The following is a 25382-nucleotide window of genomic DNA, read 5'->3' as shown; positions in this document are numbered from 1 at the left end:
AGAGGTGGGGCATACCCAGCCTGAGCGGGGTCAGACTTCAGCCCGAGGTGTTTGTCTGAGGTGAGCAGGGCAGAAGAGCCGTGTGGCCCTGGGTTCTATAAGGCTGACGGTGAATGTGAAGGGCTGAGGATGTGGACGGTGGGCCAGAGCGCTCAGTGAGAGCAAAGAGCCGTCGGGTAACCGAGCTGGACATGGTGACCAGGTCTTCAGGTCTGCTCCTGACTGGAGCAAGCTGCCGCTGGTTGGGAGGGAGGAGGGGTAAACACGGGGCAGGAGAGAGGCCCAGATGTCCCAGAAGGCAGCTTCCATCAAGCCGTTGCCCTCCGGACCGTGGACCTGCTCTCCATCCGCCCCAGGGCAGCCTCAGATCCAGGACTGTGAGCTCTCTAGCTTGTTGCTAATGAGAAGAGGCCAGGGACGAGGGATCTTGCTATGTTTCTAGCAGGTAGGCGCGAGGCTGGACTTCAAGGGAGGAACGCTCTCAAAATTTGTTTTTTGGGTTCACAGGGGGACACACCTGTGAACACCTCTGGACAGGGGTGTTAAGGAGAGGTCTAGGTCTCCACAAGGAGCATCAGCTGAGGCCGGTGCTAGCCCTAGTGGGGAGGGCACAGCTTGGTTTTCCTTGGCGTGGTCTCTTCCTGCCCCTACACATTTGCCCATGCAGCCCCCAAGACAGGACGGCCCTTCCCTTGCAGCTGCCGACCCCCTCTTGGTTATTCAAGGCCCTGCTCAACATTTTCTCTGGCGGGAAGACTTCCTGGATCACTAACTTGGCTCAGGCGCCTCCTTTGGGACCCCAGCAGCCCTCCTTGATAGATGTAAACCTTTGTGCCCTCCCCTCGCTATTACCGTGGACCTGGGGGCGCGGTGGGGTGTGGGGAGAGGGCGATCCACACCCTGTATCCCGCCCTACATCGACCTGGCCCGCATCTCGCGCGTCCGCAGATGCTCCACCCCCACCCACTAAGCGCCTCCTTATGGGGTCCTTGCCCAGATGGGAAGGCTCTCCGCAGCCTGTGGGTCGCTAGTGACAGGGAAATGGGGACCCCGCCTCCCGGAAGCGAGGACGTCAGTGGGAGGGGGGCGATGGATGCACCTTCTGATTGGCTAGTGGTGATGTCATGGGCCACCCGGGGTGGGTCGCCCGTTGTGGCTCCTGGCCAGGCCCCTGCGCCGTCACTGCGTCCCGCCTGAATTTCTGTGGGCCCCTGCGACCGGCGAGGATCGCGAGGCCGGGCCCCACGGGGCTCTGGAGAGGAGCCCCACCCGGGGTCTGCTGGCTGCCGGCACGGGGGGGAGAGCTCGGCCTTTGCCCAGCTGCGGGCGGCTGTCCCCAGTCCCCTACTCCATAGGCCGCCCCAGCAAGCAGATGGTCACACATGCTTCATGAGTTGAACTCCCTGGTCAGACGGTTTAAAGGTATTGCCTTTGCCGCCGGGGTCCACAGCCCCGTGCACTCACCGTCCCCTCCGCCCCCAGGATTCCACACGGTGTCCCAGCCCGCGACCCGTGCACGGCATGGGCACCAAATTTTCAGACCAACTCCGGGACAGAGCTCGGAACTAGTGCGCAGAAGCAAGACGGGTGTGGAACTGGGCCCCGCCCTATAAATAGGGAGGCCGCGAGGAGGGCCACGGCTGCTAGCGAGAAGGGGGTGGGGCCCAGGGGCGGGGAACCCTAACGTCCAATTCAGTACCGTGGGCAGTGCTCGTGCCGTGCCCTCAATAAATATGGCGAAGACGGCTTTGGCGGTCAAAGCTGCCATGCGCAGTGGGCTGTACCACCGGATTCGGAGATTCGGGGCGGAGGCAGAACGAACCATCGCTGCGGCCGGGAGCCATGTTGGAGCGGCGGGAGGCGGCGGCAGCATCGGGCATGCTGCGGTGGGGGCCGCAAAAGCCGCGGCCGCACGCCAAAGGGCCACCGGCAGCGGAGTAGATGGTGCCCAGAGGGCGGAGGCGGTGCGGAGCGACAGGCCGAGGGGCGGGGGGCCGGGGCGGCGGCAGGGGCCCGGGAGGGGGCCCGAGCGGCGGGGCGGGCCTAAGGCCCGGACCCGGGCGGGGGGCGGTGGAGGCTGTGCGCGGAGGCGGGGGGTGATGGAGAAGTGGCCGCAGCGGAGGGGCCTCAGGGGGCTGACGACCCCGCTGCTCCTGCTCCTGCTCCTGTCTTTGTTCCCTCTCAGCCGGGAGGAGCTGGGGGGCGGCAGGGGCCACGGCTGGGACCCCGGGCTAGCTGCCACCACGGGGCCAGGGGCGCGGATCAGCGGCGGAGCCTTAGCTCTTTGTCCCGAGCAGCCCGGGGTTCAGGAGGGTGGAGAGCCTGGCCTGGGAGTCAGGGAGCCTGTTGTCGTGGGGCTCCGAGGGTCAAGGCAAAGCGCCCAGAGTGGTCGAGGGCCTCCTGAGCAGCCGGACGCGAGAGTGGGGGCGAAATACGGGGCCCAGGCACCAGGCAGCCGCGGGAGAGAGGCAGGACGGGAACCAGGGTCTCTGTTGTGCGGGCGCCCAGAGGTCTCCTCTTGCGCGCCGACGGGACCTTTGCGAAGAGATGGTCTGTGTCCAGAGGCTCTGTCCCCGGGGGCCCCGGGCCTGAAGAACAGCTCGCCCTTCCCTTCAGACCTTCTGGTTTGGCCCCGTGATTCCAAGTCGGTGTCCTCCCAGAGGGATGCTGAAAGAGGTGCCTCCAAAAAAGTGGGAACCACGCGCTGTTTCAGGGAGTTGTGGGCGTCGGGGCGCAGGGGCCAGGAAGAGAGAACAGCGACATCCCGAGCGGAGTGGACAGTCCCTCGGCCGGACTGTCGTCCCGGGGCTGCGGGATCTGGCCCCAGGCTGGATTCAGCACCGCGCCCTGGGAGGACAGCTCCCTCCTCCGGTTCAGCACTGCACGACTCTCGGACAGCTCCCGAGCCGCCGCCGGGGCGCATGCGCTCACGCGGTTCCTTCCGCCGGCGCTCCCTCCCGCGGCGCCCGGTGCCGCGCGCCCCAGGGGGCCCGGTTCAGTCCACAGCCAGGAGAACACCCCCTGCAGCGAACCGGGCCCGCCCCCGCCGCGCCGCCAACCGTCACCCGCAGTTTACGCAGTACAACTACCAGGCGCTGGTGCCCGAGAACGAGGTGGCGGGCACCGCGGTGCTGCGCGTGATGGCGCAGGACCCGGACGCGGGCGAGGCCGGGCGCCTGGTGTACTCGCTGGCTGCGCTCATGAACAGCCGCTCGCTGGAGCTGTTCAGCATCGACCCTCTGAGCGGCCTGATCCGCACGGAGGCCGCTCTGGACCGCGAGAGCATGGAGCGCCACTACCTGCGCGTCACGGCGCAGGACCACGGCTCGCCGCGCCTCTCGGCCACGACCATGGTGGCCGTCACAGTGGCTGATCGCAATGACCACGCGCCCGTGTTTGAGCAGGCGCAATACCGGGAGACGCTTCGCGAGAACGTGGAGGAGGGCTACCCGATCCTGCAGCTGCGCGCCACGGACGGCGACGCGCCCCCCAACGCCAACCTGCGCTACCGCTTTGTGGGGCCGCCCGCCGTACGGGCCGCTGCCGCCGCCGCCTTCGAGATTGATCCGCGCTCCGGCCTCATCAGCACCAGCGGCCGGGTGGACCGCGAGCACATGGAAAGCTACGAGCTAGTGGTGGAAGCCAGCGACCAGGGCCAAGAGCCTGGGCCGCGCTCTGCCACCGTTCGGGTACACATAACCGTGCTCGACGAGAACGACAACGCGCCCCAGTTCAGTGAGAAGCGCTACGTGGCCCAGGTGCGTGAGGATGTGCGGCCTCACACGGTGGTGCTGCGCGTCACGGCCACCGACCGGGACAGGGACGCCAACGGGCTGGTGCATTACAACATCATCAGCGGCAACAGCCGCGGCCACTTTGCCATCGACAGCCTCACGGGCGAGATCCAGGTGGTGGTGCCTCTGGACTTCGAGGCAGAGAGAGAGCATGCGTTGCGCATCCGGGCGCAGGATGCCGGCCGGCCGCCACTGTCCAACAACACAGGCCTGGCCAGCATCCAGGTGGTGGACATCAATGACCACGCTCCTATCTTTGTCAGCACACCCTTTCAGGTCTCTGTCCTGGAAAATGCGCCTCTGGGACACTCGGTCATCCACATTCAGGCAGTGGATGCAGACCACGGAGAGAATGCCAGGTTGGAGTACTCCCTAACTGGTGTGGCACCTGATATGCCTTTTGTGATAAACAGTGCCACCGGCTGGGTCTCTGTGAGTGGTTCCCTGGACCGTGAGTCTGTGGAGCATTACTTCTTTGGGGTGGAGGCCCGAGACCACGGCACACCCTCTCTCTCTGCCTCAGCCAGTGTCACAGTGACTGTGCTGGATGTTAATGACAATCGGCCCGAGTTCACAATGAAGGAGTACCACCTACGGCTGAACGAGGATGCGGCTGTGGGTACCACTGTGGTCAGCGTTACCGCTGTAGACCGTGATGCCAACAGTGCCATTAGCTACCAGATCACAGGAGGCAACACCCGAAATCGCTTTGCCATCAGCACCCAGGGGGGTGTAGGTCTGGTGACACTGGCTCTGCCGCTGGACTACAAGCAAGAACGCTACTTCAAGCTGGTGCTAACTGCATCTGACCGTGCCCTTCATGATCACTGCTATGTGCACATCAATATCACAGATGCCAACACTCACAGGCCTGTCTTTCAGAGTGCCCACTACTCAGTGAGTGTGAATGAGAACCGGCCAGTGGGTAGCACTGTGGTGGTCATCAGTGCCTCTGATGATGATGTGGGTGAGAATGCTCGTATCACCTATCTTCTGGAGGACAACCTGCCCCAGTTCCGCATTGATGCGGACTCAGGGGCCATTACACTGCAGGCCCCACTGGACTATGAAGACCAGGTGACTTACACGCTGGCTATTACAGCTCGGGACAATGGCATCCCACAGAAGGCAGACACCACTTATGTGGAGGTGATGGTCAATGATGTGAATGATAACGCTCCACAGTTTGTGGCCTCCCACTACACGGGGCTGGTCTCTGAGGATGCACCACCTTTCACCAGCGTCCTGCAGATCTCAGCCACTGACCAGGATGCTCATGCCAATGGCCGGGTCCAGTACACTTTCCAGAATGGGGAAGATGGGGATGGAGATTTCACCATTGAGCCCACCTCTGGCATTGTCCGCACAGTGAGGGGGCTGGACCGGGAGGCAGTGCCCGTGTATGAACTGACTGCCTTTGCAGTGGACCGCGGCGTACCCCCCCTGAAGACGCCAGTCAGCATCCAGGTGACAGTACAGGATGTGAATGACAATGCACCTGTCTTTCCGGCTGAGGAGTTCGAGGTGCGCGTGAAGGAGAACAGCATTGTGGGCTCGGTGGTAGCTCAGATCACTGCCATGGACCCTGATGAGGGCCCCAACGCCCAGGTCATGTACCAGATAGTGGAGGGGAACATCCCTGAGCTGTTTCAAATGGATATCTTCTCTGGCGAGTTGACAGCACTCACTGACCTGGACTATGAGGCTCGCCAGGAGTACGTGATAGTGGTGCAGGCCACGTCCACCCCTCTGGTCAGTCGGGCTACCGTGCATATCCGCCTGGTCGACCAGAACGACAACAGCCCTGTGCTCAGCAACTTCCAGATCCTCTTCAATAACTATGTGTCCAACCGCTCAGACACCTTCCCCTCAGGCATCATCGGACGCATCCCAGCTTACGACCCTGACGTCTCCGACAACCTCTTCTACTCCTTTGAGCGGGGCAATGAGCTACAGCTGCTGGTGCTCAACCAGACGAGTGGGGAGCTTCGTCTCAGCCACAAGCTTGACAACAACCGCCCACTGGTGGCCTCCATGTTGGTGACTGTCACAGGTGAGGGCTGGGCAGGCAACACTTCAACCTGTCAGGGCCTTAGGGACTCCACAGGGCACTTCAAACCAAAAATGGGTTTCCCAGCCTTGCAAGAATCCCTTAAGTGCTGGGTCCCTGCCTCTGACAGGACCTGTTGTAGCCCTCACAGGTAAGGGTCACACGGTTTCTGCTTAGGTTCTTGAGTGTCTCCACAGGAGCCCAGAGATTCTAGAGCATCTAGAAGAGCTATGCAGACCATATGAACTGTCTGCTACCTTAGGGACAGCCCTCCTCCCTGCGAAAGGCTGGGGGTCCCGGGTCATTGCTCCAGAGATCATGGGCAATGCCAGCACAGGCCAGTCAGTGCACACCACCCCTGCTCAGATGGTGGGTCACTCTGGGTCCAGCCTGCCCCTCACCCCACCTGTGCAGGAGAGGGGGGCCAATAGTTCAGTGTCTTCAGAGAGTGGGCCCGCATTGGCCTGGCTGCTCTCCACGCGACTGACCAAGGGCCTTGCCTTTGGGAAAGCGTCTAGAGGTCCACTGGTCTCTTCCCCACTTCCCGCAGCCCTAGGCTTTGACAACGCCCTCCCTAGTGGGAGAGGGTGAGTGGGAGAGGCTCTTGCAATTCTGCATAGCACAGGCTGCAGAGTTTAGGAGATACGCTTTCCCGGTGTTCATTCCCCAATTCTGGAGCATGAACTCCTGGCACTGCCAAAGGAGGCACAGCCTTCATTTATCCCCCAATTCACTCAACAGCCAATCTTTATTGACCTCCAGCTGTTTAGTAGGTGATGGGTCGGGGTACTGTCCCAAGGCTCTGGGGGTGGAGTTGAGTGGTCACAGGTACAGGGCCCCTTCTGGTGCCGCGGGAAAGCAGTTTGCTCTCCAGAGATAGGGGATGGGTGGTGGCTGACCTAGAACCCTGTCCATTTCTTTGAGGAGACGGCTCACTACAACAGTGGGGGATGGAAGGGGAATGGGTTCTCCGTGGCCCTGGCTCATCTTTGTGTCCTAGTGGGGGTGGCCTGCTGACCAGAATAACCTGGGGAAGGATGAGTTACTGATCACTTTAGGGACCTTCTTGCGGACCTCCTGGAGGAATGACTTGCTGACCCATGGGCACTATTGGGCGTACGGCTCTTGATCCCTGGCTCAGGCCCCTCCTGATGTTGGAGGGGGAAAGAGAGCAGCAACGTATTGACTCCTTGATGCGGGGGAGCCTGGTGGTCACAAGCCCCAGACCCTCCTGTGTCCTGGCAGGGTCAGCCTGCTGACTCAGAGGGGCTGCGGGCTGGGCTGTCATCGGCCCAGCCCTCCTGAGTCCCAGGGAGGGACAGCTGCCGACCCCGGACTGAGCACTGCCTCGCCCCCGCCTGCAGATGGGCTGCACAGCGTGACGGCGCAGTGTGTGCTGCGCGTGGTCATCATCACGGAGGAGCTGCTGGCCAACAGCCTGACGGTGCGCCTGGAGAACATGTGGCAGGAGCGCTTCCTGTCGCCGCTGCTTGGCCACTTCCTGGAAGGCGTGGCCGCCGTGCTTGCCACCCCCGCCGAAGACGTCTTCATCTTCAACATCCAGAACGACACGGACGTGGGGGGCGCCGTGCTCAACGTGAGCTTCTCGGCGCTGGCGCCGCGCGGGGCGGGCGGGGACGCCGCGGGCCCCTGGTTCAGCTCTGAGGAGTTGCAGGAGCAGCTGTATGTGCGCCGCGCCGCGCTCGCCGCGCGCGCACTGCTGGACGTGCTGCCCTTCGACGACAACGTGTGCCTGCGCGAGCCCTGCGAGAACTACATGAAGTGCGTGTCGGTGCTGCGCTTCGACTCGTCGGCGCCCTTCCTGGCCTCGGCCTCCACGCTGTTCCGGCCCATCCAGCCCATCGCCGGGCTGCGCTGCCGCTGCCCGCCCGGCTTCACCGGGGACTTCTGCGAGACCGAGCTCGACCTCTGCTACTCCAACCCCTGCCGCAACGGCGGCGCGTGCGCGCGGCGCGAGGGCGGCTACACCTGCGCGTGCGGCCCGCGCTTCACTGGTGCGCGGGCGCGTCCCGGGAGGCGCGGGGGGCGGGGCCTGAGGAGGGGCGGGCCGTGGGTGGGCGGTGCTTGTGGTCAGGAGGGGCGGGGCCGCGCGGGGTCCTGGGCGGCCTGGGATGGCCTCAGGGCTGGGCTGGCGCGGCGGTGAGCGCCTCTGACAGCGACTTGGCTCCCAGGAGAGGACTGCGAGCTGGACACGGAGGCCGGACGCTGCGTGCCCGGCGTCTGCCGCAATGGAGGCACCTGCGCCGACGGGCCGACGGGGGGCTTCCGCTGCCAGTGCCCGGAGGGCGGCGCCTTCGAGGGCCCGCGCTGCGAGGTGGCGGCGCGCTCCTTCCCCCCCAGCTCGTTCGTCATGTTCCGCGGCCTGCGGCAGCGCTTCCACCTCACGCTGTCCCTCTCGTAGGTGTCGTCGGCCCCGGCGGGCGCCCCGTCGCAGGGATGGTGGGTGGGTGCGAGGAGGGGTCCAGCTCGGTGATGCGCCCGCCCCCCACGCAGGTTCGCAACCGTGCAGCCGAGGGGGCTGCTCTTCTACAACGGGCGCCTGAACGAAAAGCACGACTTCCTGGCCCTGGAGCTCGTGGCCGGGCAAGTGCGGCTCACATACTCCACGGGTGGGTGCCGCCGCGCATGCGTGTGGACCTCGGGTGCACGTGTGCGTGACACGCGGGCACAAGCCCCCAGCCCCCGCAGGTCTGGTTCGCTGCTCGCCTGAGCACACCGCTGTGTCGGGGCCAATCCCTGTGGGAAAGCGCGCCTCCCCGAGAGGTGTGTGCTGCTGCCTTTAGGAGCTCTCCGGTCGGCCTGCGGGTCACCGGTGGGGGGCGGTGTTCTGATCACCCGCGGTCACCCTGGGAGTAGCTGTGCCTAGCTGGCTGGGGGCAGGGGCGGCGAATTAACAGCTGCATCCCTCCGCAGGTGAGTTCAACACCGTGGTCAGCCCCACAGTTCCAGGGGGTCTGAGTGATGGGCAGTGGCACACAGCGCATCTGCGATACTACAACAAGGTGGGCACCACCCTTGGCCTGGTAATACGGGAGAGCTGGGCGCCAAGTTCCGGCCCTTGCCCCAGGGTCACCGTGGGGGCCCTGTTCAGTGGTGTGCCTGGGTCTCTAGCCCCGGACAGATGCTCTGGGGGGTGCTCAGGGCCCTTCCAAGGACAAGGTGGCTGTGCTGAGCGTGGATGACTGCGACGTGGCCGTGGCTCTGCAGTTTGGTGCTGAGATTGGCAACTACTCATGCGCAGCTGCTGGCATGCAAACAAGCTCCAAGAAGTGAGGCCCCCGCCCCCATCCTGTGCCCCCTGCCTGCCAAAGCCCATCCCTTCACATACCCTGCTCCTCACTCCAGCCGCCGAATTTCCCCCTCCCCACCAGATCCCTGAAACCCCACCTTGCCCGAGCCCCATCCCTGTATTCTGCCCCCGACTCCCTGTCCCCACACACAGGCACCGGGTAGCCAGACCCCCAAGGTCTCTACTCTCTCATCCTTTCCAGTGCCCCACTTACCCTCTTGACCCCCCAGAATCTTCACCTCTCCATCCCCTCTCCCTCTTTCATACCAGCTCTCAAGCCTAGCTTCTTTCCTGACCTTTGTGAGCTCTCCTTTGCACCCCTACTGCTGAAGTAAGGCCCTAGCTCTGTCCATAGCTTGGCCTTACCTCCCCCACTCAGTCACCTTACCCTCAAGTCCCTATACTGGCCCCAGTCACACCAGTGACCCAGACCCCTGGCCCCCAGGTCCCTGGACCTGACGGGCCCCCTGCTTCTGGGGGGTGTCCCCAACCTCCCCGAGAACTTCCCCGTGTCCCACAAGGACTTTGTCGGCTGCATGCGGGACCTGTACATTGATGGCCGCCGAGTGGACATGGCGACCTTCGTTGCAAACAATGGCACAATGGCAGGTAGGCCTTGTACCCATCACAGGGAGGGGGTGGCAGGCTACACGGAGTGACCCTAAATCTAATCTCACCCCTGTTTCCTTTGCTGGCAAGCACCATGCCATAGCCTAGCCTTTAGGGTCTGCCTCCTACCAACCCCACCTCCTGAGAGAACATAGGGCTGAGACCAGGGCCACTGCTGGCCCCTCTGGACTCTTGTGTCCTTCCCACTCTGGTGTTCATGTCCCTTCTGTGTGCCTTCCTCTCCCAGGCTGCCAGGCCAAGCTGCACTTCTGTGACTCAGGCCCCTGCAAGAACAGCGGCTTCTGCTCGGAGCGCTGGGGGGGCTTCAGCTGTGACTGCCCCTTGGGCTTCGGTGGCCAAGACTGCCGGCTTAGTGAGTGGGCAGGAAGGGCCAGGAGGGGCCTGTGGGAGGCCTGCTCCTGAGATGGGGCCGTGACCCTGCTCCTTTTACACCCTCAGCCATGGCCCATCCCCACCATTTCCGTGGCAATGGCACGCTGATCTGGGACTTTGGAAATGATATGGCTGTGTCTGTGCCATGGTACCTGGGACTGGCATTTCGGACGCGGGCAGCACAGGGGGTCCTGATTCAAGTACAGGCTGGGTCACACAGCTCGATCCTCTGTCAGGTGTGTGTGCCCATGGAACTTCCCTAGACCCTCAGCTCTCAATCTGATGCCACCAGCAATGTATGTAGTTCAGACCTGGTCCCCAGAACACTTCTCTGCCAGGTGTTCCGACCATACTTGACCTTGCTCTGGACCCTGGACCTTGACCCTCTTCCTCACCATGATATCTTCTGCAGGAACAGGACAGCAGCAGAGCTCTCTTGTGGCTACACCAGTCTGTCACCCCAGTCCTGACCCCTGCTACCTTACCTTCTCAGTAACATCATGTCCCTGAGCACAGCCCCTCTGTGCTAGACATAGCTTGTCCTTCACTGATCTGACCTCTGAATCCCCTGCCTGCTCTCCTGAACTCCCAGCCCCAGCCCAACTCAGGGCCCTGACCCAGGACTCTGCCTGTCTACCTGCAGCTGGAACGGGGGCTGCTGTCTGTGACAGTGACCAGGGGCTCAGGCCTTGCTGCCCACCTCCTTCTGGACCAGGCGGCTGTCAGTGATGGCCGGTGGCACCATCTGCAGCTGGAGTTACAGGAGGAGCCAGGTGGCCGGCGGGGCCGCCATGTCCTCATGGCCTCACTGGACTATAGCCTCTTCCAGGTCTGACCTCTGCCCCTGGAAGACTCCCCTTTGACCCCAGTTCCAGCCTAGCCCTTCATTGCCTTCTGCTGCACGTGGTCTGGTGTCTTTCTCCCAGGCCCATCCTTGGATTCTTGCTCTGAGCCCACCCTGCCAGCTGGGCTGGCCCACCACCAGGCCCTCCCCACGTCAGGGAGGGTACGCACATTTCCAGCCTGCTCTCGGGGTACCTCTGCAGCCAGCACTTTGCCCAACTCTGGAAACCCCTTCTGGTCTTGGCCCTGATCTCTCCAGCTCAAAATCATGGGTCCAGGAGAGAGGGGCCCATGTGAGCCCAGCTCCTGACTGGGCCCCTGTGCCCCGCCAGGCTCCCCCTCCCCAGGAGCGGCTTTCCCAGCCCACGTCCCTGGTGCAGAGGAGCTGAGCGCCACTGGTCATGCAGGGCTAGGCCAAGGCTGACTCTGGGATAGGCCCGGGGTCCGTCGGGCTCCCCCACAGCCCCAGTGGTCACGGTTCCCCCCCTTAGGACACCGTGGCGGTGGGGAGTGAGCTGCAGGGCCTGAAGGTACAACGGCTCCACGTGGGGGGCCTGCCCCCCAGCAGCGAAGAGGCGGCTCCGCAGGGTCTGGTCGGCTGTATCCAGGTGGGGGTCAGCATGGGAGCATGATGTGGGGTATCAGGGTGAGTGGACAGAGATGGGGTGACTTTGGGGAAAGCCACACACACATGGGAGGTGCCCTGGGTGGGTGACCCAGAGCCATCAGAGACAAGTGAAGCTTTTTGGGGTTGTTGGAGGTCAGAGCCTAATAAGATGATCAAGTATCATTAGAGGTTTATGTCAAGAACCGCACAATTAAGAGTCCCCTTGGGGAACTGAATCCGGGAGGTGGGGGTGCAGTCTGAGGGAGGCTCGGGCCATCAGACCAGGGGCTGGCTCCGCGGGGGCTGAGGCGCTTCCCTGTGGGTCTCACCCCTTGCTGGCTGTGTCCATAGGGGGTCTGGCTTGGCTCCACGCCTTCAGGGTCCCCGGCCCTGCTTCCCCCCAGCCACCGAGTGAACGTGGAACCAGGCTGTGTCGTGGCCAGTGCCTGTGCTTCTGGACCCTGCCCACCCCACGCTGACTGCCGAGATCTCTGGCAGACATTTACCTGCACCTGCTGGCCAGGTGGGATCTGGTGGGGTGGCAAGGTGGTCTGGACAGGATGCAGGGGCTCCTGTTGAAGATGGGGGTCCTGGAGAGCCTGGAGGAGGTGGGGACCAGCAAGGACAGGTGCCTGCTTCTCTGGCCAGCGTCCTGAGCTGCCCGGCCCGACCCACAGGTTACTATGGCCCAGGCTGTGTGGATGTCTGTCTCTTGAACCCCTGTCAGAACCAGGGGTCCTGCCGGCACCTGCCAGGAGCCCCCCACGGCTACACCTGTGACTGTGCAGGGGGCCACTTCGGGCAGCACTGCGAGCACAGGTAGGGCCTAGGGCCCGGGGAACCTGGTGGGGCCGGGAGGGCTGCTGGGAGACCCCGGACGCCTCTCCCCCGCTGTCCCCAGGGCGGACCAGCAGTGCCCGCGAGGCTGGTGGGGGAGCCCGACCTGCGGCCCCTGCAGCTGCGATGCTCACAAAGGCTTTGACCCCAACTGCAACAAGACAAGCGGGCAGTGTCACTGCAAGGTGCGCCTGGCCCCCACCTGACTCAGGCCCTGGCCTCTTACCCCATCCTTTCACCTAACCGTCATATCTTGTCCTTGGCAAGTGGCCCTTCCTTTGCTCTCACTTGATGTCAAGCCCTGACCCCTGACCTCAGGCCCCTCACCCACTCTCAAACAGGAGTTCCACTACCGGCCGCGGGGCAGTGACTCGTGCCTCCCCTGTGACTGCTACCCTGTGGGCTCCACCTCGCGTTCCTGTGCACCCCACAGCGGGCAGTGCCCCTGTCGTCCAGGAGCCCTTGGCCGCCAGTGCAACAGCTGCGACAGTCCTTTCGCAGAGGTGACAGCCGGTGGCTGCCGGGGTGAGCAGGCTCCATGCGGCTCCACACACCGAGGGCTCCGGCACGCTGCCCCCAAGTGTCGGCGTGTGCGGCTCCTTGGGTGGGGATTCAAGGAGGCTTCTGCAGGCCACCACTGACACCCAGACACACCCACATCTGCCCCATTACTTTGACCTGACAGGCCCGCTCTGTGAGGCCACGGAGGGGTGAAGGGAGGTGGGCGGGGACGGGTGGTGAGGAGCAGTGGGGGTGGCTGCCACCTGCCCCTGCCCCTGCCCCTGGCCACCGGGCTCAGTGCCTCCTCTCTCCCCCAGTGCTCTATGACGCCTGCCCCAAGTCCCTGAGATCTGGCGTATGGTGGCCCCAGACCAAGTTTGGTGTCCTGGCCTCAGTGCCCTGTCCTCGGGGGGCCCTGGGTGAGTCCCTGGGGGGGGCAGGGATGTTGCTTAGGATCAGTGTGGGCCTTGCTGGAGCCACCTATTTTCCTGTGTTGGGTGGTCTTGTTCCTGCAAAGAGGTGGGAGCGGGTGAGGGGCCCACGTGTGCCCCTTACAGCCTCCTAGGGATTCTGGGGCCGTCCCCACACCCCCGCTGAGCCTCCGTCTGTTTCTCTTGGCTTCTGGGCAGGACTGCGGGGTGCAGGTAAGGGGTATATGTTTGCGCAGGTGCACTGCCCCCTCCCTCTGCCTGAGGTCTCTAAAGACTACTCCTGACCACTCCAAGTCCCTGGAGCCCCCCACCAGGCCTGAGGTCTTTGCAGTCCCCTCCCCAGGTCCTGGTACCCCCTCAGGTCTCTCCCCACTGCCTGAGCCCACAGAAGGCCCTCCCCACCTGATCTGGGCACCTTACCCAGTCCTGCCCGCTGCCTGAAGTCCCCTGGTGGCTGGGCAGGGGTTGTCTGTGCCTGCGTGCTCGTGGGGGTGTCTGTCTGTGCCTGCGTGCTCGCGGGGGTGTCTGTGCCTGTGCACGCCTCTGAGTCTGTCCCAGGGCAGGGGGTTCCTAGTTTGAGTCCAGTTCTCTCTTCGTGGCCACAGGCTCTCTAAGGGCCCGGCCAGTTCTCACACAGCCCCCACACCAGCACACAGACAAGGGAGAGATGGCGGCAGGGTCCCCTCTGGGCAGTGGACATTCACAGAACTCCCACCCCACTTCCCTTGGTCATAAAATACTCTGGAAAACCTGGTCTGTTTCAGTGTGTGTGCGTGCATGTGTGCATGTGTGTGTGTGTCTCTCTGTGTTTGTAGTAATCTGGCACCTGTTTGTGTGCACATCTGAGCATGTGTGTGTGCATCTATGACCATGCCTCTGTGCCTGGCCCGTGTGTGTGTGTGTGTGTGTGTGTGTGTGTGTGGCCCTGCCGCCCCGTGTGTGTGTGTGTGTGTGTGTGTGTGTGGCCCTGCCGCCCCACGGGGTCTGCCTGGGTGGGGGCTGGGGCTCCCCACAGAAAGGGGAGGGTGCTGGTCACCTCAGGGAGGGCGTTCAGGCCCCAGGTCTGACCAGGGGTCGCCTGCCCCCAGGTGCTGCTGTGCGGCTCTGTGACGAGGACCAGGGTTGGCTGGAGCCTGACCTCTTCAACTGTACCTCCCCTGCCTTTCGAGAGCTCAGCCTGCTGGTGAGACTGCGCAGGCCTGCCCATGCCTGCCCTGGCCCAGCTCCCAGGCTGTGGGGGGCCCAGACACTGTGCCCTAGCCCTTGACCTCCTGGGCTTTTAATCTGCCCAAACTCTTCTTCCCGCAAAGCTGTTGAGAAAGGTCTAAGGAGGCGCAGAGCAACACCCCCATTTTGTCCTGGCAGCTGGATGGCCTGGAGCTGAACAAGACAGTCCTGGACACTGTGGAGGCCAAGAAGCTGGCTCAGAGGCTACGGGAGGTGACGGGCCACACTGACCACTACTTCAGTCAGGATGTCCGAGTCACTGCTCGCCTGCTGGCCCACCTGCTGGCCTTTGAGAGCCGCCAGCAGGGCTTCGGGCTGACGGCCACACAGGACGCCCATTTCAACGAGGTGGGGCTGCACCCTGTGTCCATAACCCAGCCCTGGGCCCCCAGCCCTGAGTCCCATGCCCCCCGTGTCCTCCCCACCCCCTCAGCCTGCCCTGTCCCCTCCCATGCCCATACCTGGCTGAGCCCACTCCCATCCCGCCTCCTCCCAGAACCTGCTGTGGGCTGGCTCTGCACTACTCGCCCCAGAGACCGGGGACCTGTGGGCAGCGCTGGGGCGGCGGTCCCCTGGGGGCTCCCCGGGCAGCGCGGGCCTGGTGCAGCACCTGGAGGAGTACGCGGCCACACTCGCCAGGAACATGGAGCTCACGTACCTGAATCCTGTGGGGCTGGTGACACCCAACATCAGTATGTGGCGGGTGGGACGCGGTGGGGGGGCTGTGGAAGGGCAGGGCCTGGAGTCCGGAGTGTCGGGGGCTGGACCACCATCCTCTGAACTTTGCAGCGACAGGCTCTGCACTGATTGTAGGAGGTCATGGGCTGTGGGGTTTGTGTATAGGATGGGGGCCCGAGGGAATGGGGCCCTCAGAGGGTGGGGAGACCCTTAAGGACCTTACCCTCTTCCTCCCGGGCAGTGCTCAGCATCGACCGCATGGAGCACCCCAGCCTGGCCCAAGGTACCCGGCGCTACCCTCGTTACCATAGCAACCTTTTCCGCGGCCAGGATGCCTGGGACCCTCACACACATGTGCTGCTGACTTCCCACTCCCCGCGGCCATTCCCCCCTGAAGGTGAGGGCCCTTGGGGACCCCCAGGCCAGGTCTGGCTTCCCTCCCACACCAGCCCTCCACCCTGCAGCCTGCCCCACCAGGCCCGCTTCCTCACCATAGGTGACCTGTCCCAGGCCGGGGTAGGCCACACCCCTGGCCTGCAGGGAAGGGACTCCCTTACCCGATGGGCTGGGTCGTGGGCACCTGGGGTTGGAGGTCACTGACAGTGGCTCCTCCCCATCCTCCCAGCAGTTCTGCCCACAAGCAGCAGCAGGGAAAACACCACCTCAAGTGTGGGCCCCCCGCCTGCCCCCCCAGAGCCCCAGCCTGAGCCTGGGGTCTTCATCGTCATCCTCCTGGTTTACCGTGCCCTGGGGGGCCTGCTTCCTGCCCAGTTCCAGGCCGAGCGCCGGGGCGCCAGGTACTGCGGTGGGTCACTCCCAGACCCCTCCCCCTGAGCTTCCACAAGCTCCGACCCAGCCTAGCGCCCCCTTTTCTGGCGGCAGATGAGCAGGCCCATGAGCAGCACACCCACGCACAGCTCCGGGGTCTGGTCTGTGCTGCGCTCCATGGGAATCCTGTTCTCTGGGGCTGTGCGGAGGAGCGGGCGGGTGCCACGGGTGCAGTCACAGGACTGAGAGGGACAGGAGCCAGACGGGCCAACCGAGGGAGTCGGATCGGGGTGGCAAGGAGGGCAGCTGGGGACAGAGTGGCACTGCTTGGGTCACAGAGCCTGGTGTGGGCAGTGGTCTGCAGGACCGTGACACCCCAGCAAGGCCATGGACTCCTGGTCTTGAAGCAGCCCAGCAGAGGCTGACGGGGTTCTCAGAAACAGCACCCACTCTGGGGCACCCCAGACTCTGGGCCAGCCGTGCAGGTGGCACTCAGACAGGCAGGCAGAGCATGGGGAGGCCGGTGGCGCCCGAGCCTGGTGGGCTGTCTCCTCAGGCTTCCCCAGAACCCTGTTATGAACTCCCCGGTGGTCAGCGTGGCTGTGTTCCATGGACAAAACTTCCTGAGGGGTGTCCTGGAGCCCCCCATCGGCCTCGAGTTCCGCCTGCTGCAGACAGCGAACCGGAGCAAGGCGACCTGCGTGCAGTGGGACCCGCCTGGCCCGTGAGGACCTCCACTCTGGGGACCCTTGGCCCTGGTAGCCACTGGGAAGCCCTGCCCTGGGGACCCCCACCGCTGCCCCACACACCCAGGCCCTTGGGGAACACTACTCCCAACTGCACACACCGAGGGGACAGGGTCTGACTGCCCTGTGGCCGCAGGGCGGACCAGCACGGCATGTGGACGGCCCGGGACTGTGAGCTGGTGCACAGGAACGGGTCCCACGCTCGGTGTCGCTGCAGCCGGACGGGCACCTTTGGGGTCCTCATGGATGCCTCCCCCCGCGAGGTGGGGCTGTGCTCAGAGCCCTGGGGCAGTGGGAGAGTTGAAGGGCAGGGGCGCAGGCACTCCAGCAACCATCGCTGCCCCCACAGCGGCTGGAGGGAGACCTGGAGCTGCTGGCTGTGTTCACGCACGTGGCGATGGCGGTTTCTGTGGCCGCACTGCTGCTGACTGCGACGCTTCTGCTGAGCCTGCGCGGCCTCAGGTCCAACATGCGCGGGATCCGTGCCAACGTGGCAGCCGCCCTGGGGGTGGCAGAGCTCCTCTTCCAGCTGGGGATCCACAGGACCCACAACCAGGTGCAGGGCCGGGGCTAGGGGACCTGTGTCCTGGGACCCCACCTGGCCCAGGGAGGCTCACAGAGAGCTCAGGGTCAGAGGTCGGGGATGCTCTGGTGGCCGGTTGGGACCAGACCCAGGGGTGGTGTGGGGCTTCGGCCAGGGTGACGCCCACTGTGCCCGCAGCTGCTGTGCACAGCCATCGCCATCCTGCTGCACTACTTTCTCCTGGGCACCTTCGCCTGGCTCCTCGTGCAGGGGCTGCACCTTTACCGCATGCAGGTTGAGCCGCGCAACGTGGACCGCGGTGCCATGCGCTTCTATCACGCTCTGGGCTGGGGCGTCCCTGCCGTGCTGCTGGGTGAGGGCCCGCTTCTGGCCACCCCTATCCCTGACCCCGACCTCCATCCGAGGCCTGCCCCCCACCCCCACCCGAGCGAGCCGGTGGCTCTTGGGCACACCTGGCTCTCCTGGCACTTGTCCCCCACAGGCCTTGCTGTCGGCCTGGACCCAGAGGGCTATGGGAACCCCGACTTCTGCTGGATCTCAATCCATGAACCCCTCATCTGGAGCTTTGCAGGCCCTGTCGTTCTGGTGGTCATGGTGAGTGGCACATGTGCCCTGGTGGGAGTGGGGCCCTGCAGCTGGCATGGTGGCATCGGCCGAGGTGCCATCTGGCCGTCTGCAAGCTTCCATTTACGCTCCCACTCAGCTGGCGGGACTGGAGGTGTGCGGTCCCCCCACCAGGGCCTGCCCCGCCTCAGCCCCCGCGCACCCTCTGCTGCCCTATCTCTGACTCTGGCGGGATCAGGGGCCTGTTCCCCTTGGTTTCCGGCCCTGTGTCGTGTGCGCTGCCACCGGTCCTGCCTCTTCCGTGGGTCATCGTCTCCCCTTGTCTCTCTCGCTCCCTGCCTCCCTTCCGACCCTGCTCCCCCTGTCTGGCCGCGGGTCCAGATGAACGGGACCATGTTTCTCCTTGCTGCCCACGCGTCCTGCTCCGCGGGGCAGAGGGAGGCCAAGAAGACCTCTGTGCTGTGAGTTGGTGGGCTTGGGGTGTGGGGGTTCTCCACACGGCAGCCCCTGGGGGTGGGGCTGGGGTCCCCAGCACCTCTGCTGCAGGCGGGGCCCCTGAGGCTGGGCGGGGCATCAGTCACGCTGCCCCAGCCGTGGTGCCTCTCTGGGCCCCCGCGCGTGCTCCCGCCCTGTGGTCTCCCTGTCTCCCGTGGCCTGGGTGGCTCAGTGGCCCTGCTCCACGTGCTCCCGCCTCTCTCCCGTGTTTTCTCTCATGTTTGCCCCTCCTGTGTGTTGTCCTGCTGCCTTTGTGGCTCCCTACTCTCCCTGTTCATTCTGGGACCTTCCATCTCCCCTCTGTCCCCCCAGCCCTGCACGAGCTCCTGTCCCCCCAAGTCCCCGTGTGTCCCTCCGTGTCGCCTGTGTGCGCCGGCATGACACTGCTGTGTCCCCCCGTGTCCTCCGTGTCCCGCTGCAGGGCCCTGCGCAGCTCCTTTCTGCTGCTCCTGCTGGTCAGTGCCTCCTGGCTCTTCGGCCTCCTGGCGGTCAACCACAGTGTCCTGGCCTTCCACTACCTCCACGCTGCACTCTGTGGGCTCCAGGTGACTGGGGACCCTCTCTCTGCCCGGCCTGGGGCCTCAGCAGGGGAGCCAAGCCCTTCTCAGGGCACTGCCCCCGGGCCAGGCCAGCCTGGACTGCCCTCCACCACCCTGAGGCTCCTGACCGCTCGCTAGTCTGCCCTGCCCTGACTCCTCCCCTGGGATTGCTTGGACTCCTCACTGACTCACACAGGCCAGCAGCACCTCATACCGGGCCTCGCTGGCCTCTGGCATCCCTGCTCTGACCCCCAACTTGCTTCTGATCTCTCACTGGCCCCACGCTGACCTTTGTTGACCCACAGGGCCTCGTGGTGCTGCTGCTGTTCTGTGTCCTGAATGCAGATGCCCGGGCCGCCTGGACACCTGCCTGTCTGGGCAGGAAGGCTGTGCCTGAGGAAGCCCAGCCCACACCCGGGACGGTGAGGGGCTCCTAGGACCAGGGAGTCTGGCCGGGGGCCTGGGAGGCCAGGACCCAGGCGCCCGGCTGGCTCACACTCTGTCCCCACCCGTGCAGGGGCCAGGGGCTTATAACAACACAGCCCTCTTCGAGGAGAGCGGCCTCATCCGCATCACGCTGGGTGCCTCCACGGTCTCCTCCGTGAGCAGTGCCCACTCCGGCCGGGCCCAGGACCAGGACAGTCATCAGAGCCGCGGCTGCCTCAGGTGAGGGCAGGGCCCCCAGTGATGGGGACACAGCCCAGGCCAGACTCACTCCCGAGGGCACGGTGTGGCCGGTCCTGGCCTGGCTTCCCCATCTGGGCCATCTGGGCCTCTTCCGTCCCCTCTGCCTGCAATGCTTCTGCGCCCAGCCCAGAGCCTTCAGGCCATTCCACCTGCTGCTGCTGTGCGTGCACAGCTGCCCAGCCCCTGGAGCACCCCCACATCCCTCTGATGGGGGCTCCTGTGTTTTCAGGGACAATGTCCTGGTTCGACGTGGCTCAGCTGCTGACCACACAGACCACAGCCTCCAGGCTCATGCTGGTCCCACTGACCTAGACGTGGCCATGTTTCATCGAGATGCTGGCGGAGGTGGGGGCCTGGGCCAGGGAGGGAGGAGGCCTCTCCCCGGTTCCCCTTTCCTGTGCCCCAGGTGGGAGCGACCGCCGACTGCAGTGGGCACACCCCTCCCAGGTCACTGTCCAGCCCCCCTGCCGTAAGGACCCCAAGACCCTCAGCTGCAGGCTCCTTCCTCGCCCCCGAGGCCCCCGTGTCCTGAGGCCACGGCCATGCCCCCCTGTTTCCCACTCCAGGCGCAGAGTCCGACTCTGACAGTGACCTGTCCTTGGAGGAGGAGAGAAGTCTGTCCATCCCCTCCTCAGAAAGCGAGGACGGTGGCCGGCCACGGGGGCGTTTCCGGCGTCCGCTCCGCCGGGCCACACAGAGCGAGAGGCTCCTCGCCCACCCCAAAGGTGACGGACCCCGAGGGTGACCGAGAGACTCCCCACACCCGCTGGGCCTGACCCAGGACCCTGCCGTCCCCAGAGGCCTCCGGGAGATGGCTTCTCAGGGAGCTGGGCCCCGTGCCCTTCCAGCCCACCAGCCATCTGCTGCCGGCCGAGGACCCGGGGACGGCCCAGGCAGTAGAGGAACGAGGTCGAGGATGTCACAGGGTGACGTGTCATCTCTCCAGCCCCCTGTCTTCCCTGAGGGTTAGGGTCCAGCCTGGTCTTCCTGACCCCTCAGCCCTCAGGCTCCTCTGCTCCCCGTCTGTCCACCGCTTGTCACTCAGTGACCCCTCCGTGGATGGTTTTGTCGCCCTCTGACAGCCACCCTCCTATTCCTAGCTCTGCCCATTGGAACAGCCAGGGATTCAGGAGTCATGCGGGTCGGGGGTCACTGAGTCTGGGTCGCAGGGCTTCTGAGTGACTGGGGCCAACCAAAAAGCTCTGCTACCTGCCCCACTCCACAGGTGTGGACGGCAATGACCTCTTGCCCTACTGGCCGGCCCTGGGGGGATGTGAGGCCACTCCCTGTGCCCTGCAGACCTGGGGCTCTGAGAGGCGCCTGGGGCTGGACACCAGCAAGGATGCAGCCAGCAGCCCGCTGGAAGGAACCCTGACCAGTGGGGACGAGGCCCCCCTGGGCGCCCAGCGCCAGAGGAAAGGTAGGCGCCCTGACGCTGGCCTGTGATTCTGGCTCCCCGCTGCCGCTCTGCCCCTTGACCCTGGCTGTGTTGCCCAGATCAGGCAGCCCTCTGGCCCGTGCCCTGTGGGGACTGACCCTGTCCTGACCCGGGGGATTCCTGGCCCCACACTGAGCCCTGTCCTGCTGCCTCTGCCCACCCTTAGGCGGCTTTTGCCCCCACCCTGTATCCCAGGGCTCCCAGGACTGCTGCAGGCTTAGGCCCAGGGAGCTCCTGTCTCCTTCCTGTGCCTTCCGCAGGCATCCTAAAGAACCGGCCGCAGTACCCCCTAGCACCACAGGCCCGAGGTGCCCCCGAGTCGTCCTGGTGCCGCGCAGCCACCTTGGGCCACCGTGCTGTGCCAGCTGCCTCCTATGGTCGCATCTGCGCTGGAAGGGGCATGGGCAGCCTTTCGCAGCCAGCCAGCCGCTACTCTTCGCGAGAACAGTTGGACCTGCTCCTCCGGCGGCAGTTGAGCCGCGAGCGGCTGGAGGAGGCCCCCGCCCCTATTCTTTGTCCCCTGAGTCGGCCGGGGTCCCAGGAATGCCTGGACACTGTGCCCAGCCGCCCGGAGCCCAGGGATCGGGGCAGCACCCTACCACGGAGGCAGCCACCCAGGGCCCACCCTGGTGCCACGGCCAGCCGCTTCAGGTCCCGGGATGCGCTGGACCTAGGGGCGCCCTGTGAATGGTTGAGCACGCTGCCCCTGCCCCACAGTGCCCGGGACCTTGACCCACAGCCTCCGCCTCTGCCTCCCCAGCGGCAACTCTCAAGGGACCCCCTTTTGCCATCCCGGCCCCTAGACACTCTCTGCAGGAGATCGAACTCAGGGGAGCAGCTTCACCATGTGCCTAGCCGGCACCCCTCACGAGAAGGCCTCGGGCCACCCCCACAGTTGCTCAGAGTCAGGGAGGAGCCAGCCAGTGGCCCTGGCCATGGCCCCTCCACAGAGCAGCTGGACATTCTCTCCTCCATCCTCGCCTCCTTCAACTCCTCGGCGCTCTCCTCTGTGCAGCCGTCAAGCACGCCCTCGGGCCCTCACACCACTGCCACGCCTTCTGCCACAGCCTCTGCACTTGGGCCTTCCACGCCATGCTCTGCCACGTCCCACAGCATCTCAGAGCTGTCGCCAGACTCCGAGTAAGCAGGGCTCAGCCCCCTGCCCACATGCTCCTGACCTTTGGGCCACTTCCAGGAGCCCTGCCTTGCACTCTCCACAGGATGGAGCATGGATCGGCCACCCCAGGCTCAGCACGACCAGGGGGCCGCAGGTCGGGGGCAGAAATCTGCAGGGAACAGGCACCCGATCGGCTGGGACTTGCCAGCTGTACGACTGGGGCCAGCCCTGACCCTCCCCTGAGCCACTGAGCTAATGAAGAGAGATGGGTGCCTTCCACGGGGCTTGAGCTGTGCAGGGCAGGAACCAAGGCCTCCTGGGATGAGGAGGACCGGCAGTAGTGCCAGGATGTGGGCGCATTATTTGCCAGTCTAACTTTGAGGGTGGCCACTCAGTGATATCAAGTTCCCCTTGCCTGCAAGATATCTGTGGGGTCAGGGGGTGGCAGAGGCCCCTGGGAAGCGGCTGGATAGCAGGAATCAGAGAGGGCGCACGGAGGAACCAGGAGCTGCCAGGCTCTGGAGGCCAAAGTAGGGTTTCAAGCAGGAAGAGCCAGGTCAGGCTGTGGGGGCAAGAGGGCCCTGGGAGTAGGGCAGAAGGCCAGCAGAGCCCAGCACAAGGCAGGTAGGCAGGGTGCAGGGGCCCTGGGAGGGGGTGGGGGGTGCTGCCAGCCCACCTGGTCCTCCTGTGGCCGCGCCTTGGGGGTCTGCCCGGGGACCTGCGGAATAGAGCTGGGCTTCTCGCCCTGCAGTCACACCAGAACTTTCTGGGCCTCCATCTGCTGTCTGTAAGACGTGCCTTTAGTAACAAACTCTCTGCGATGTGGAGATTTTTGAGACAATGTCATATGAAGTGCTTAAGTCACATCTACCTGGCAGGTGCTTGCTTGGTGCTTAGAGAGAAGGCACAGGTGGCCAAGAAGCCTTGCTGATGAGTGTGGGGGTCCAGATGGGAGGAGAGCTCTGCGGACCCAGCACGGGCGCGGGGGCCTGGGGCTGAGGCAGAGGTGATGGGGAGGGAGGTCGAGGAGGCCCAGGCCCACCTGGCCCAGTCCTCTGAGCACCCACCCGTGACTTCCACATTCAAATCCACAGAGTTCCCAGGAGCGAGGGTCACTCCTGAGGGGCAGACTACGGCGGGACGGCGGGACGGCGGGACGGCCGAGGAGAAGCTGAGGGCGGTGCAGGATCCGGGCTGCGCGGAGAGGCTCCGGGAGTGGGCTCCCGTGGCTGCTGGCTGTGAGCGCGTGACCAGGCCTGCGCCCTGGCGCCCGGCTGGGGGGCTGAAGGGAAGGCTTTTATACGTTTTGTATACCTTTGTAACCAGAGAGATACACTTAAGTTATTTTTCAACTTTTCTCCTCCTGGGGTTCAGAGGCTGGGCTGGGAGGGGGTGGGGGACAGAGGGAAGGAAGTGGAATCCCTTGCAAACCGTGTGCTCTTCCCTCTGGTCTTGCCAGGGTGGATGCAAACAGGGGGGCCAAATGCCCCCGCACCCAGGTCGATCTAAATACCATCCGGGCTCAGAGCAAAGTTGATCTTTGACTTTCCTTGGCCGCCCCAGGGGCCAAACCTTTGGCCTGGAGGCTGGTCTTGGAAGCGGGTCCTCCGACGTCCTCCTGAGGGTCTCACTCGGACCCTCCTCCCCGTGGATGTGTGTGTTTATGTGGAGTCCCTGCCACTTGCTGCCTTACGACCTCGGGTGGATGCTGTGGGGCGCGTGTGGAGCAGCAGACGCCCTGTTCTCCGAGCGAGGCTTCCCTCCCTCCCGCGGGAGGGGCCCGGGCTTCTGTTCAGACCTTCCTGCAGGGGGCGGGTCGGGTCCTTTGCCGCCGAGGCCTCTGTTCTGGGCAGCTCGTCTGTGGTGCCATTTGCTCCCCTATTCTGAGGGGTGGGGGAAGGGAGCAGAGGAGAAACAAGGGACTAGATGACGCAGAATGTAGGTGCCACTGTACCCCGTGTTTACAGGAAACCCGTGGCTCCCGGCGCCTGGGCTGCCGGAGGAGACGAGTCCCACCCTTTGGGTCCCTTCTGAAGGGGAAGCGGCTGTTAGACCCCTGTTCGCAGAACTCTCACTTTTATTACTTTGATGTCCAAAACTGGGGACTTTTAAATTTTGTTACTTTATTTACAGGTCAAGATTGAAAACATTTCTAAACTTTGTTTACAACTTAAAATTTTGAACTTTTATACCTTGTTTACAGTTGAGAATGTTTGGTTTTTTTCCTTTGTTTACAAGTGAAAGGTGGAAAAAGTGGGAGAGGGGCTTGGAGGACCCTGGACCCGCCATCCTGAGGGTTTTCTGACTGCGTATCTCCCGGGCCAGAGTGAGCCCCGAGCCCCGTCGGAGCGGGCCCAGCAGGCCCGCAGAGGGGGCCCCCTCTTACCACGGGACCGGCGGCTGCATAGGGCTGCGGGGGTCTCCGGTCACCCCAGTGCCCCCACGCACACTCCAGAGAGGCTGTTTCCAAGGACATTAAAAGCTCTACTTCGCTGACTGGTGCCAAACCCCACCGGCCAGGACGCCCGCTCCCCTTACCAGAACGGCCCCAGCCCTTGAAGGCTGAGGGGCCCCCCGTGGGGAGGGGGTGTCCTCGCTGCGCCCTAGTTCTGTAGGTGCCCTTGTCAGGGGGTCCCTCGCCAGCCCACGGCCCCTTCCCTGTCTGTAAATTGTTCCGTGAAGCCGCGCTCTGTTTTGGGAATAAACTATAGAAAATGGTTATCGCCTCTTTCTGTCTCCGGGTGGGGCAGGGCAGGCTGGCTTTTGAGAGAAATCTGAGCGCTGCCTCCCCCCCGCCCCCGCCAAAGAATATTCTATTTTTAGCCGGTTTCACGGGACATTAGCCCAGGTTCCCATCTCTGCCGTCCTGACTTCTGGGGGCCTGGGCGTGAGCACGGGTGCCGGGAGCGCGGCGGCGGCGTGGCGCGTCCCCGCGTCCCCGGGCGCTGCCGTCGGGCACGGCCTCGCTCGCCTCGGGCGGGGTGCGGCGCCTGCCCCGGGGCGCCCGGTCCGGGGAGAGCCTGCGGCGGGGGGGCGGCAGCCGGGAAGGGGTTAACCGCGCGGGCTCGCCCCGCCCCGGAGATGGGCCGGGCCGGGAGTCGAAGCCGCGGTGGGTGCGGGCGCCCCTCCACTAGCCCCGCGGGGCTCCTCCCCCACCGGGCACCCAGGCCGAGGCCGCTCCCCGTGACTCCTGCCCCGGGGGGG

At 64.5% G+C, this 25382-nt stretch overlaps 1 protein-coding gene across 5 annotated transcripts; it reads left to right on the top strand.

The window, feature by feature from the left end:
• The first annotated feature begins 1800 nt into the window (after positions 1-1800).
• On the top strand, positions 1801-24895 carry CELSR3 (cadherin EGF LAG seven-pass G-type receptor 3). 5 transcript variants are annotated; one of them, XM_073230558.1, is made up of 36 exons: positions 1801-5847; positions 7209-7859; positions 8037-8262; positions 8359-8474; positions 8779-8867; positions 8977-9134; positions 9600-9763; positions 10011-10136; positions 10223-10392; positions 10800-10985; positions 11491-11607; positions 11958-12129; positions 12284-12425; positions 12508-12628; positions 12785-12968; positions 13262-13363; positions 13574-13588; positions 14464-14558; positions 14741-14950; positions 15099-15294; positions 15522-15677; positions 15909-16077; positions 16605-16772; positions 16931-17057; positions 17144-17350; positions 17516-17690; positions 17820-17932; positions 18284-18363; positions 18819-18942; positions 19242-19358; positions 19454-19602; positions 19853-19968; positions 20190-20348; positions 20849-21043; positions 21322-22201; positions 23273-24895. In XM_073230558.1, the coding sequence occupies exons 1-36, from the start codon at positions 2100-2102 to the stop codon at positions 23298-23300; spliced, it is 9951 nt and encodes a 3316-aa protein (XP_073086659.1). In that variant the 5' UTR covers positions 1801-2099; the 3' UTR covers positions 23301-24895. The 5 variants fall into 5 exon arrangements, with proteins under 5 accessions (XP_073086659.1, XP_073086658.1, XP_073086661.1 ...); XM_073230557.1 differs by having other exon boundaries at positions 15906-16077; XM_073230560.1 differs by lacking the exon at positions 13574-13588.
• The last annotated feature ends 487 nt before the right edge of the window (positions 24896-25382 follow it).

Source organism: Manis javanica, chromosome 3 (genome assembly GCF_040802235.1).
Source record: "Manis javanica isolate MJ-LG chromosome 3, MJ_LKY, whole genome shotgun sequence".
Taxonomy (NCBI): Eukaryota; Metazoa; Chordata; class Mammalia; order Pholidota; family Manidae; genus Manis; species Manis javanica.
This window is presented reverse-complemented; position numbering and strand designations above follow the sequence as displayed.

What these genes read in the sequence shown, in the direction of transcription:
- CELSR3 (XM_073230557.1), top strand. Translation starts at nt 2,100, where the DNA reads ATGGAGAAGTGGCCGCAGCGGAGGGGCCTCAGGGGGCTGACGACCCCG. An exon ending in AAACAATGGCACAATGGCAG is followed by an intron (nt 9,764 to 10,010) that starts GTAGGCCTTGTA and finishes TTCCTCTCCCAG; the next exon opens with GCTGCCAGGCCAAGCTGCAC. An exon ending in CTGCACTCTGTGGGCTCCAG is followed by an intron (nt 18,943 to 19,241) that starts GTGACTGGGGAC and finishes GTTGACCCACAG; the next exon opens with GGCCTCGTGGTGCTGCTGCT.